Genomic DNA, 14,650 nt, shown 5'->3' with positions numbered 1-14,650 from the left:
ACATAATCTGGGCTGGAATCCTGGCTCCACACACTAGCTGTGTGACCTTAGATAAGTCACATAAATTCTCCTGACCTAAGTTTCCTCCTCTCTAATGTGAGGATAATAATAATAGCTACCTCATAGGAACATTTAAACATTGACTTAGGGACTTTCCCTGGTGGTCCAGTGGTTAAGACTCCGTGCTTCCACTGCAGGGGTATCTGACAGTTATCAGCCTATGCCTTTGCGTAAAAGTAATCTACAAAAGGAAAAGGGGGAGTGGAAATGGCTGCTGGGAAGACAACCAGCAATGCAGCAGAGGCAGCACGAGATAGTGAAAGGGCACTGACCCAAAGACTAGTCTTCCAACAAGCATCTTTCTATCAATTTACTTCATTTCTTTATCTGAGAACTTAAAAATCTGGCCAATCCATGGAGAAATAGCTAATTCTAGGTTTGGGGGATAAAACGTACAAGAGAAGGCTTGAAATTCAAAGACTCCTGGGATCATGTCAGAAGGTCTCCAGAGCCAGTTTGAAAGTTCCCCCACAGGCCAAAGACGGGACATTTTGAACATCAAATGACCATAACAGTAAACTTCTACACAACTTGATTTCTTCAATGATAAACGTGCACGCGTGCATGCACACACACACACACACACACACAAATGAAAACAAAAGGAGGAGGAGATCTAGAGATCTCCTAGGAAAGAGACTGAAGAGATGTATCAAATATAATGCATAGGCTTTGGTTCCTAAATCAAACCAACTTTTTAAAAATTACAATACAGGGACTTCCCTGGTGGTGCAGTGGTTAAGAATCCGCCTGCCAATGCAGGGGACATGGGTTCAAGCCCTGGTCTGGGAAGATCCCACATGCCGTGGAGCAACTATGCCCGTGCACCACAACTACTGAGCCTGCGTGCCACAACTACTGAGCCCGCACACCTAGAGCCTGTGCTCCGCAACAAGAGAAGCCACCGCAGTGAGGAGCCCGAACACCAAAACGAAGAGTAGCCCCCACTCGCTGCAACTAGACCGCGCAGCAACGAAGACCCAGCGCAGCCAAAGATAAATAAATAAATAATTACAATACAATCAGAGAAATGTGAATATGACAGGGTATTTGATGACATTAGGAATTACCATTATTTTTCTCATGTAGTAAGGATATTTCAAGTATGCTTACTATTATATGCTTAATAAGATTCCTCATCTTTTAAGGATGTGCATTATTTACAGAAAAAAAAGACCTCTCCGCGATTTACCTCAAAATAATCCAGTGAAGAAGGGGTAATGAATACATGAGGCTCATTATACTATTCTACTTTTGAATATGCTTAAAAGTTTCTATAATCAAAATTTTTTTAACAAACCCAAGGGCATGGGAGGAACAACAGCTGCATAATCTAGTAACTAGGGGTCTCTTCTGGTTCTAGTTTTCTGTGATTTGGAATAAAGGTACCAACTGTTACTACCTGTACTAATTAGGACATTTCATGGTGAAATTAAACAAAGAATGGTGTCCAAACTAATAATCCAGCTGATTTTATAACCTTTAGTTTATCTCAAAATTAACATAGTAGAAATAGAATCCTAAGCCTAGAGTCTAGTTTTTCTTTTTTCAAACTGCAAGTATCAATCCACTAGTGGGTTATGAAATCACCTTAGAAGATTTAAAAAAAGCACTTTTTAATAACTAGAATGGAATGGATTGGAATGAAAGAAAAGGAAAGCAAAGCAAAAGGACAGAACGGTAAACAGTACACTGCTTACGATACATGTATTATTTAATGAAATTTCAGTTTTTTACATATATATGTATATTGGGTGGCAATGTAAAATCTATTTCTTACTCTGAACATAAGACATACTTTTGCTGTATTTTATTCAATATAACAGTACTAAGAAGAGGAATAAAATTAATAAAACAGTATTTAAAAGACCACTGGAGTGTTCAGTATTTTGTTTTACACCTTACATGTTTAAAACTAAAGTGTCCTCCTGTCTGTAGCTACTCATTTTTGCCATTTCAAATGTTTCATAAGTCTATTTTGCAGATATCCAGAGAAGGAAAATCATAATCTCTGAAGGTAATAGTTATAATGTGAAATAGGTCTAATAATTCTGGTATCGTGAGAATGACACAGAGTAAAGGCCCCAATTCAGAATGCAACCTCTTGGTAAAAATAAAGAAGTACAGGGTTTTTCTAAATTCCCTTAGCTTTCTCTTATCAATAACTATTAAACTTCCCTCTGAACTGGATTATCTACATTTTTCTTTTGTTAGGCATCACAGACAGGGTAAAGTTTTAAAATTATCTGATGTGAGCTGGGCAAAAAAGGGGGAAAGAATTCTGTGAGTATTTACTGTTACAGTACAGTTTAATATACCATTATAAGTAGTTTGTCTGTCTTTCTATTTCACTGAGTCCTGATGATTTATGGTCAACTTGCTAGACACTTGTTTGCATACCTTCTTTGCCTTTCATTTGCAGGTTTATTTGTATGGTTTTCATTTGCAGGTTTATTTGTATGGCCAGAGTATAAAATCCCTCTTTTCCTTACTGAACTTCATTTTATTTCTAGCTTTTAAATCATAATCTAAGTTCAAAAATACAATTTACTGTTATACTTTTTATTTAGTGCATATGAAAATACAATGAGCAAAGTATTCAAGTAATATCAAGTTTACAATAAAAACATTAAAGATCAATGACCACAGAAGCAAAACGTAGAAAGCTTTTGGCAATATGCCCTGGATCTTTCACTGGATTATTTAGAGTAACTTTATTGTTTAGCAAAAAAAAAAAAAAAAAAAAGTATCAGTGGTAGTAGAGCCTGTAAACACATCCCATAAATTTATTACATTTGTTAATTTTCATAATGATTTCAGTAGCCATTTTAATGTGCTCTAATGAATCTGGTCTTGTTGACAAAGGCTGTAACTCTCTCATCCATGAGTGGGCTTTTTTTACCTAAAGCACCACATGTGATTTTATGTAAATTAACTAATTTTCCTGAAGTTTGTTTAATTCCCTCGGAAAACTACAAGGGAATGAATTGTGGGAGAAATTAATGTAATGAGGTAGTCCATCTGTTATCGTTGGTTGATTGTTTTCATACTTGCTGTTAGCCAAAAGGCTGAGAATGAATTCGATTTTGCTTTTATATTCTTTTCCTTTTTTCTTGTTACTTAAGCAGTCAAAATCTTTGAAGTAACCATTCTTAAAACTTCTTAAGTAAACAGCTTAGAATATTACCTTCTATATTTCATAGAATTACTCTGAATAATCTTTGGCAAATTACTAAAACTTTCTAAAAAAATAAGACCCCTCTCATTCATTGTGAGGGTTAAGTAAAGAAATAATAAAGCATTTACTGATGTGCTAGAAGCACTCAATGATATTATTAGAAAATACTGCTCTCAAAGGGCAAATTTTTTAATATTTAATTCAACAAATATACTTGGGCAAAAAATTTTGGTAAGATTAAATTAATAAAAATTTACGGAGGCAAGTTCGTGCCACACACTGCTGTAAGGACAGCATTAACAAATTGAATCTTCCCAACAACCTTATGAGATAACTACCATTATTAAACCAATTTTAGAGATAATGAAAGTAAGCCCAGACACTTGTTCAAAGTACACAATAGGAAAGCATAGGAGCAAATTTTGTCCCTTGACAGTCTGACTCCACAGCCCTCACTTTTAACCACCTAACTTTAACACTATTAGTGATATCTTAGTGGATAGTATCAAAAAAAAAAACTGAGTTTCTCTAGTTCTCTGTTTACTGAATTGATGAAGCTTACATCTTTAAAAGCAAGTTTCTAACCACAACTAAAAACTTTAATCATATTTTTTCATGAAAAGAATCAAGAGCATTCAGGGACTTCCCTGGTGACACAGTGGTTAAGAACCACCTGCCAATGCAGGGGACACGGGTTCGAGCCCTGGTCCAGGAAGATCTCACATGCTGCAGAGCAACTAAGCCTGTGCGCCACAACTACTGAGCCTGCGCTCTAGAGCCCGCAAGCCACAACTACTGAGCCCAAGTGCCACAACTACTGAAGCCCGTGCACCTAGAGCCCGTGCTCCGCAACAAGAGAAGCCACCGCAATGAGAAGCCCGCGCACCACAACCAAGAGTAGCCCCCGTTCGCCACAACTAGAGAAAGCCCACGTGCAGCAACGAAGACCCAATGCAGCCAAAAATGAATAAATAAAAATAAATTTACAAAAAAAAAAGAATCAAGAGCATTTATAAAATTTGAAGATTAGAAAAAGGAAAAAAGAAATTGCTCAGAAACCTCCCATCTTAACACAACCACTGTGAATTTTGGTGACAAATCACCTAAAGTATTTACACAATTGTAAACAAACAGCACATATATTTTCCCCCTACTTTTTCACTTTGCATTTTATATAGGAAATGTTCACTATTACATAGTTTTCAGAAATATTTTCATAATATATAATTCCATACTATGTAGTCTAAAGGCACTAGTATAGCTTATTCAACCACACTCTAATGGACATTTGGGTTTTCCCCAATATTTTTACTATTTAAAAACACTGTGACACACATATTTATAAATAAAACTTCTTCCCACAAGACTATGTCCTTAAAAAAAAAAAAAAGACTATGTCCTTATAGTAGGAATTCCATGAGTGACTCTACCCCATGTATGAACATTGCTCAAGATCCCAACAAACTCCATTCTAAAAGGACTATAACAGTACATTGTCAGAAGCCATGTAGATATAACATTAAAATCACTGAGTATTATTTTTAAGAGATATTGCCAATCTGATAAGTTACGATTGTATTTTGACGTGTATCCTTTGATACTTACGAAGTTGAATAATTTTCCATACATTTGTTTACTGAGTTTTATCTTTTATACCCTTTGCCAGATACCAATTATTTTTTATTATTTGGGACAAATATTTGCCTGAAGTCCTTTCACAATAAAATTTGAAATATGCATTACAGGCTTCCCCAATACATTACAGAAAGGTACAGGATATAATTTACCCTTTTTTAAAAATTGACTCAGGACAATCACTTACTATACCAAGTACGGAGATTCAATCTTTATTTGATACACATTTTTCTGTTACAAAATTTTTTTCCAGGTAAAGGGAGGTTTCAATTGATACTTTAAAATACTTAAGATTCAAAGTATTTTTTAATAGACTACTTAATAGTATTAGCTAATGAATAAGGAATAAAATGATAATTTCCCATATCTCTAAAATCTTCAATAATTATAAGGTTAGACCTAGAATTCTGTGAGCTAAAATAAGGATTACAGTAACTTCAATGAGGAGAACTGAATGCCACATTTAGGAAAGACATGCGACCAAAAAAAAAAAAAAATCACTGAACTACTCTGTTTTGAACCTCGATTTAAGTGTGGCTTCATAGTTAAGGGCTGTGATTATCTTAAGAGAGTAGAGTCAATTAAACTAAAGCTCTCCACAAATTTTTACACTCTGTGGGAAGCATACTAAGTTATTCCTATCAGCAGTAGAATGAAAGACTCTCCATTGCACGCTCCCACTCAACCTTCAGAGGCAGGATTCACAGCAACCTCAAACCTCTGGATGGTTTACTGGGTTTCTAGCCAATTGACCAACGACCCTTCCGCTTGTAAAGAGAACAGACCCATCCAGGTCCAGGTCAGCAACTCACTAATGCTGGATTCTCTCCCAGAAAACATTCAACCTATAGGGCCAAAGGTGTGGTTCAGGTTGTACTGCTTCCTCAACATTTCTGAAAGATTTTCTTTTTACATACATTTGTATATTTTATTTCAGATATATATTTATTTTACTTACCTTTACTTATATTTTTATGTATTTATTTATATTCCAATACATATCATTTTGGCCAGTAAACATCTGTTAGGTGAATGGGTACTGCTGAATTAGCAGTAGGTCCAGAATAACTGAGGTGGTTATAAACCATGGAATGTTGTGGCCCATTGTTTTCTGAAGTAGCTTATAAACTCCAGAATGATCTGGCCCCAAATTCTGTGAGACATGCCTTAATATTATCTGTGATAGTTTTATCAATAGACTACCAACAGACAATTATTAATTAACAACCCAAACTCAAAAACATGACAAGTACTTAAGGTGAAGTAATTATTAAGAAAAAAATGTATGTATCACTAAATTTACTATTCATTGCTTCTAAACACATATTTATTTAATAAAGTACTTACTTCCACAATCATCTATAATATCGATAGTAGCAAATGGCAAATCTACCAGAGAATCCACTGTGTTGGCTTCGGATTCTTCTGACATTTCCCTTTTTCTTGCCACATTTTCACACTCATTGGAATTTATTCCTCCTTTAACATCACAAAAAGAAAAGTATATTATTTTATTTATTTTAACTCATATCCCAAGCTAAAATAACTCAACTAACTGAACTCAATATAAATTAACATCTGTTAAGAAATGCTAAAACTGGTATTCAAATACATTGTACAGCTATCTATATAAATATTTATACCATATTCTCCATTCTTATAAATGCATTTTTATGTTAAACAGCTTTAATTATTTTCTGAAGCACAGTACTCAACTCAGGGTTGAATGAAGTTGATTTAATCAACAAGCCTCAAGATCCTTTATAGCTGCATTTTCTTAATTCTAAAACTACAGTTTTTCACATACCTTTTGAAAACAAGCCAACAAGGTTTTGGCAGTCTTTTTCATGTTTATTTTTTAACAATATCACTTATCTGTTCTCATCTGTACAAGCTCTGACTTTTACTTTTTTCTTCATAAAGACTTTTAAATTTTTTTCTCTCCATTATTATATTAACATTGGAAATTCAAACATTAAAAATACATAGCTCTAAATACACTTTTCTAGAAATTCAATGGTTAAAAAGCAGAAAGATCTTACAGTTTCCCGACAGCTCTCCCATGGATACATATTAATATTAGAGCCACATTTCACATTTGGTCCTTGTTTTGTTTTGTTTTGTTTTTATGGGTGGAACAATCATATTCGTTGGGAGGAGGTTAAGGGAAAGAGGGTGTCTGTTCAAATTGATAGAGTCAATTGCTAAATTTATCAGTAGGTGGTCTCCCCAGTACCATTATTCTCCATGCTTTTATTGACAGACACAAATGTTGTTTGAACTAGAATTGAACAAAATCCTGGGATACTTATATAATTTCTACTCTATATATTGAGTAAAGATTAATTTACCACTAACAATATTAAAGAAGTCATTTATTTCATTCTGCTGTAATCCTCTACTTTCATATATCAGGCCTTAAAAAAACACACTCACATTAAGAATATGGCTTCAATATACAAGATAATAAATATCCTGATAGGTCATAGCTAACATAAACCAAAAAAACCTAAATTTTTATTGCAATTTGGGTAATCTCTAATATTACTTACACACACACACCCCTATTTTCTAGATAAAAGCAAAAAATGGCAATAAAACCTTTTTGTTGTTGCTTTTTGTATATCAGCTAATCATGTTCAATACCAAAACCAAAAAAATTAATAGTACATTCTTAATAATGCTATTTATTTATATTACAGTTCAAACCTTATTGAGTATGAGTGCCTGGAATGCAGGTGTTCAACAAATGTTAGTTTACTCTAAATATAATCAAACTCACAACTATTTGAAACATGTGAGAACAAGTAAATGTTTCCTTTCTATGTTTACACTTGCATTGAAAAATACAAATGCAGCTTATATTTAAACAAAAGTTTTAATAGATCAACACATATCTTTATATTTTGGGGCACATGCAGCTATGCAGAAAATATCATCACTGACCATGTTGCTTACACTTAAAAGCTAGCAACAAAGAGTATTTGTGCAGTTACAAGTGCACAAAGCTGAATAAAAATCTGGACAAAATGAAATAAACCCAACTTTCGTTTTTCTATTTTACTCTTAATCTAAGAACTTAGTAATAAATTCTAAGGACCTAATGTACAGCATGGTGACTAGAGTTAATAATACTGTACTGTATACTTGAAATTTGCTAAGAGAGATCTTAAGCATTTTCACCAAAAAAAAAAAAAAAAGTGAAGTGTGGATGTGTTAATTACCTTGATTGTGGCAATCATCTCACAATGTGTACTTACATCAAATCATCACGCTGTACACTTTAAATATATACAGTCTTATTTGCCAATTGTGCCTCAATAAAGCTGAGGAGGGGAGAAATTAGTGATATTAAATTGGCCCATTTAACAGTGACATCTCAATACTAGCTCCAAAGTGCCACTTGGAAATACACTGGATTCTTGGCAATATGTGGAATGGGGAAGGAAGGCTGAATTCTATGCTCACGTTTTGAAGGCAAGACGAAGAATACCATGATGAATTAAATTTAGTCATTTTTTAAATGAAAAATGTTGTTGAAACAATTAAATGTTTACCTTATCTTAACCAATTAATCAACAACAATTAGAGAACAAGTGCTACGTGGATCACTCTGGCTATACCAAAAGGACAATCGAGCAGTGACAATGGTGATAATAGTGGTGTTTGGGTAACATGCAAGGCAAGCTGGCTACTATAAAAGAAAGGGTTTGGGACTAGAAATCAGGAGACAGGGACTTCCCTGGTGGTCTACTGGTTAAGACTCTGTGCTCCCAATGCAGGGGGCCCAGGTTCAATCCCTGGTCAGGGAGCTAGATCCCATATGCCACAACTAAAGATCCTGCATGCCTCAAGTAAAGATCCCGCACGCGGCAACGAAGATCTCCCGCGCCGCAAGTAAGACCCAGCACAGCCAAATAAATAAGTAAATATTTTTTTAACAAATCAGGAGGCAGATATTCTAGTATTGGACCTGCCAATCACCTGTGATCCTGGGCAAGTCGTGTGAATTCTCTAGGCCCTAGTAGTTATCTCATCTATTAGATGACAAGGTTGTCCTAGTTGAAAAATTCTAAAGCTTGGTCGTACATTAGAATCACCTGAAGAGCTTTTTTAAATGATCAACATCTGGGTCTCACCCCAGGCCACCTAAATCAGAATCTCCGGAAATGAGGCCAGCCTCTTGTACTTCTATAAAGCCTCGCAGGGTGACTCTAACGTGCAATGAAGTTTGAAAACCACTGCTCCCCTTTCACTTATTCCATACCTTGATTCTGTGCCAGACTAAGAAATTATGTTAACAGTTGAGAACAATCAACTTAAAAGTAAAAACTCTGATTAATCGTCTACTGGCAGGGAAATCTTTCCTGATGACCAGCTCAGGGCTGAGTGCGGTAATCCAATCTCCTTCCACATACAATCACAGCATGAATACATTATGTTATAGATGTCCACTTACATGTCTTCTCCATTAGACTCTAAGTTAAAGTGACCAGATAATTTACGGCCCAAACCAGGGCTCCTTTGAAAAGTGAAACGGGAACTTTTCAAATTACACCCCTATCTGTCTGTATGGTCACCCTACTCTAAGTTCCTTAAGTGCTATGTCTTATCCTCCTTTGATTCCTCAATGCCTAGCACAGTGTCCAACTCACAGGAGGTGCTCAATACACTTGTATGGAACAACAAAGGTAAGTACCCATTTGGGAGTGGTTAATAAATTACTCAAGCTCCATGGCCACACAGCTATCTCAGTGCTCCTAAAAATAATTCCTGGTGTTTAATGGCATCCTTAGCACATCACAGATTCATTTTCACAGGGTAAATGATATTCTATTTGACATAAAAATAAAAATTGAAGTATAACATGACTTGCTCAACATCATTCCCCATCTTGTTAAATAAAGTACATGTAAACTCTTGAAGCTTGGGATTAACATGCACAGACTACTATATATAAAATAGATAAGCAACAAGGGCCTACTGTATAGCACAAGGAACTCTACTCAATATTCTGTAATAACCTATAAGGGTGAAGAATCTGAAAAAGAATGAATATATGTATATGTATAACTGAACCATTTTGTTGCACACCTGAAACTAACACAACATTGTAAATCAACTATATGCCAATAAAATCTTTTTTAAAAGATTTTTAATTTTTAAAATAAATAAACTCTTGAGTGCAATGGTATGTCAAAATCAACAAGCGTCTAGAACTTGAAATACAAATTTTGTTCTATTAAATTACAGAATAGTTGAAAACCTTTTTGTAGATATGAATTATTAACTCAGAAAAAAGAGAATACCACTTTCAAGTAACTCTTGAAAGAACTGCTGGCCATTCTATAGAACAATGTTTCTCAGCAGGGCTCATATCTGGAAGCCTTCCTCCAGTTCTCTAAGCTCTAGTGTTTGGGCAAAGGCTGGCAGACCTGAATTAAACACAGCCATCATAACTACACTTTCTTTTACAGAAGTGCAAATATTTTGCTTTGGGAAAACTGCCTTAAAATAACCAACCTTTAAGTAAAGCATTTAAACTATAAATTCACCATTTTAAGTACTTAAAATCTGGTCTAACTATAGTTAAAATAAAATTCTATCTTTTGTACAAATCCAAATAAAAGTAACACTGCTAAGTGCATTAATACTATAAAGACAGGTGAAACTGGTTAACTACTACTAGTAGTAACAACAACAGCTAACATTTGAGCACGTTTCTATGCCAGGCACAGTTGGAAGCACTTTACAGACAGTAACTCATTTAACCATGCTATCAGGGAGTACTCTTATTATACTCATTTTACACCCTAGCCGATTAAGTAACCTGCCTCAGGTTACAGCTAGTAGGTCTTGGGGCTAGAATTTGAATCCAGTTACTCAATGGCCAAAACCCGCCCTTTCCAGCAACATGCACTGCTGGAAAGTTCACATACGCAGTTTATAGCACTGTAAACTGAGGCAATCCTTTCAGAAAGCAATCAGGAGCCCTGAGAATTTTCTTCTTACCCCAACTGACACAAGATAGATATCTGGGAGTCTATCATACTTGCTAAAATAGATTCACCTCAGCTCTGTTTAAACAAAAAAGAAAAAGTTTAACAACTTAAATGCCTAATAATAGGGAAATGGTTAAACAAAGGATACTCACTATAATGACAACTAAGAATAATGGCTAGGAAGACTACAACAGCTGAAAAAAGTTGGTAACAAATGCAGGATTCCCTGCCATCTGAAAGCAGAGCCTTCCAACGAAAACTTTTGTAAGCCAAAATGATGTCAAGTGAAGAAGCAATTATCTTTGGTTGAAAAATCCTTTTAGGATTTCTTTTGATTAGTGAAAACAGGTGCTAATGCAGGTCTTTCGTAAATGTAAAAGCAAAGTGACATAATGTGAACTTTTGAAAAAGCAGGGGATACCTGTACTGACCTTCTGAAAAGCAGATATAAGACTACTTACGCACTTGCGCTATGTTTACAATTATATATGAAAAGGCTGACATAGCTGCACTCAATATATTTCTGCTATTCAAATGTTTTAAACAGAATATTACTTTTATAAGAAAACAATGCACACATTTAAAATATATTATAAAACCATACATGAAGTGTACACTAATATTCAAATATATGTGCACTTCAGCAAATGCCTTCATCAAAGACAGACCAATAGAAGAGAAAAAGGATAGTCTGCCCTTTGTCACAATGTAAGTTTCCTATTTGGATAACCAAGTACAACTTTACTGAGCAAGATTCTCTTTTATTCACTCTACTAGGTATATGTAGGTATATTCCCCAAGAACCAGTAGAAAGGGTCAATCCCATCATCCCTGTCAGTCCTGGCCGGGCTACTAAAAATAGAAACATCTTACAGCTGGAGAAATGTTGAGAGCTGTCAACAAGTCACCTGACCTCCATGCTTTGGTTTCCACATCATTAAAAAAGAAACTAAAGTATAACCCAAATTACTAGAGAGTAATGGATTAAAGTTAGTAATATCTGAAAAGGAATGTAAGAAGACAGTAAACTCCACAAACATCTTAAAGTACGCCGTCAGCATCCTCAGTTTCAAGGCCAGACACTAAAGGAGCTGGGGTGTGAATCCTTTCTCTTTGACACTGACAATCCCCTACAGGTTCCCCTTTATAAATGCATCTCCAAAACCCCCGCCCTTGGGGATTCCCTGGTGGCGCAGTGGTTGAGAGTCCGCCTGCCAATGCAGGAGACGCGGGTTCGTGCCCCGGTCCCCCTCCCGCGTGCCTCGGAGCGGCTGGGCCCGTGAGCCATGGCCGCTGGGCCTGCGCGTCCGGGACCTGTGCTCCGCAGCTGGAAAGGCCCCAGCGGTGAGAGGCCCGCGTACCGCAAAAAAAAAAAACAAAAAACAAAAAAACTCCTGCCCTCAGCATCCACCTACAAGGTCTTCATCATTTCATTCCCTCAACAACTGTAAACATATTTACACTAGTTAACGGCTACTGCATAACATTTTAATATTTTCATGCTTTTCATATCTTTTTATGCGTTTATATTACAAAAATCTCACAGAAGAGCACCTTTTCTCTAATTGGCTTGTTGGTCCCTTTCACTAAAAGTCCAACCCCTAACTCGCTCTACCCACAAAGTTCAGTCCACAGCAAATGCCGACCTGAACTGGAAATCAATTCTGAGCCCTACTTTAGATCTAGCGCCAGTTTAAAGAGGTCATTTCTACACCTAGAATAAAATCCTAGAAGGAAACCCCAAGTGTAGTGGTTCAGGTCTTTGATTGTTTGTGATAAAGTATAAAAACTGAGATTTTTCTAAGTTTGCCGACCACACAATAACACCGTCGGAGGGCGTGTGAAGGCATGAACTTTCTAAAAGGTCATAAGACCTTCGGGAAAGCAAAGTGAAACTTAGCGTGGGTTCACACCCCCGGCCTCCGGTCGCACCAGCAGTGCGTGCACTAACGAAAACGCTTGCTTACAAGCAGCACTGATCACACCCCGGTTGCACTGGGCTCCCAGCAGCTACAGAGTCCCGCGCTGAGCGGGAAGAGGAGCCCCCGAGCTGGGCAGGGGTGGGGTCGCGCTCCAAGCGCTGGGGACGCAGGGGGGCGGCGAGGCCGGGCCCTCCCCGAGGCCGAGCGGGGCCCACGCCCCCGGGCTCCGGTCACCCCACCCGGCCCGCTCGGCTACCCGGGCTCACCGGCTCCGGCGCTCTCCATAGCGCTGGCGTTGGTTGGCGGCAAGTCTGTGCAGGCGGCTGCGGCCTGGCGCTGCAACCTGGGGCCAGCCGGGAGGTGGGTGCGGAGGCGGAAGCCGGGGCGGGGCCGGGGGTCGGCGGGCGAGGCGCGGAGGCGGGGCGGGGAGCGGGGGGCGGTGGGGGCTCGGGCCGCGGCGACCAGGCCTGCGGAGGCGCCGAGGCACCAGAGCCGCAGTCCCCGCAGAAGCTGCATGCCCATGTCGGGAGCCCGGAACGAGCGGAAGGGGCCGACCCGCTGCGGCTGCGGTACCGGATTCCGGCGAGAGACGCGGGCCCGGCGCGGGGAGGGCCGGGGGCTCCTCTCTGCGCTGCGACGCTCCGCCCCCGCTCCCGGCCGGGGCCCCCAGCAGCCTTTGGCGGCGCTCAGCAATCTCCAGTGGCGCGGCCTTTAGCGTCCAAGTTTGGAGGGGTGAGATTGGGCCTGGGCTGAAAGCGTTCCCCGATCCTGGGTCTCTTCAGGATCCATGTGTTTAGTTTTAAAAAGGGCTTTCAAAACACAGAGTTGTGATTAAAAAATATTTGGGAAGAGCGAGATGTATAGGAACGAGACCTTGTCCACCTGTATAATTAGATAATTTGCTTTAAAGAAAAAAACCCAAATTGTGGCGATATCTCAAAGTTTTAACAATGGTTTCACGCCTAGAAATTAAATGGAAAGCAGCTACTGGTGTTTGTAGGGTAAAGCACTAATATGAGTAAAAACAATTTAGTTAATTAATAAAATTAATAAATAAAAAAAACTTTTGAGTTTGGGTCAGAATTGTACTGTAGTTTTCTTTTAAGTGCAAAGAAACCATGCAGTAAGAAAATGAGGTACATCGCTCAACAAATTAATGTACCCTATTTTGCAAATGATAACACTTTTTTTTATTTATTTTTTATTTTTGGCTGTGTTGGGTCTTCGTTGCTGCGCGGGCTTTCTCTAGTTGCGGTGAGCGGGGGCTACTCTTCATTGCAGTGCGCAGGCTTCTCACTGCGGTGGCTTCTCTTGTTGTGGAGCACGGGCTCTAGGCGCGCGGGCTTCAGTAGTTGTGGCACGTGGGCTTCAATAGTTGTGGCTTGCGGGCTCTAGAGCACAGGCTCAGTAGTTGTGGCGCGGCAACCACAGGCTTAGTTGCTCCGCGGCATGTGGGATCTTCCCGGTCCAGGGATTGAACTCGTGTCCCCTGCGTTGGCAGGCAGATTCTTAACCACTGCGCCACCAGAGAAGTCCCAGGTAACACTTATCTTGAATACATCCTAGAATGGAGATGGAAGCAAGGAACTCACTCAGCCACAATAGTTGACATCAAAACCATACACAAGAAGTCATAAAGCTTGTTACCCTAAAATAATTCTAGCAAGTTGGGTATCTGGTTTGCACACCCATAGCAATTATGGGCTGATTGGAGAGGGACAACAGATTCCTCTAAAATCTACGCTGTCCTGAGGGTGTGCAGGTGAACCAGACAAGTTTTTTCCTTAAGGAGCCGGTCACCTAATAGCAGAGAAAGAAACATGAGTAGATTGCAATAGGTAATACACTAAAAG

The 14,650-nt window shown here is 38.4% G+C and overlaps 1 protein-coding gene across 4 annotated transcripts in view; it reads right to left on the bottom strand.

Annotated features, from left to right (window-relative positions):
• Nucleotides 1–13,319, bottom strand: part of AKAP7 (A-kinase anchoring protein 7) — a 156,303-nt gene extending 142,984 nt beyond the window's left edge. For all 4 annotated transcript variants that reach the window (XM_029223815.1, XM_029223816.1, XM_029223817.1 and 1 more), the window contains exons 1-2: nucleotides 13,064–13,319; nucleotides 6,221–6,352 (exon numbers count right to left, since the gene is read on the bottom strand). In XM_029223815.1, coding sequence (XP_029079648.1) covers nucleotides 6,221–6,352; nucleotides 13,064–13,319 — 388 coding nt within the window. The remainder of the gene's footprint in view (nucleotides 1–6,220; nucleotides 6,353–13,063) is intronic.
• Nucleotides 13,320–14,650: the final 1,331 nt, after the last annotated feature.

This window comes from Monodon monoceros, unplaced genomic scaffold (genome assembly GCF_005190385.1).
Source record: "Monodon monoceros isolate NGI ecotype Baffin Bay Population unplaced genomic scaffold, NGI_Narwhal_1 Super_Scaffold_15, whole genome shotgun sequence".
Classification (NCBI taxonomy): Eukaryota; Metazoa; Chordata; class Mammalia; order Artiodactyla; family Monodontidae; genus Monodon; species Monodon monoceros.
This window is presented reverse-complemented; position numbering and strand designations above follow the sequence as displayed.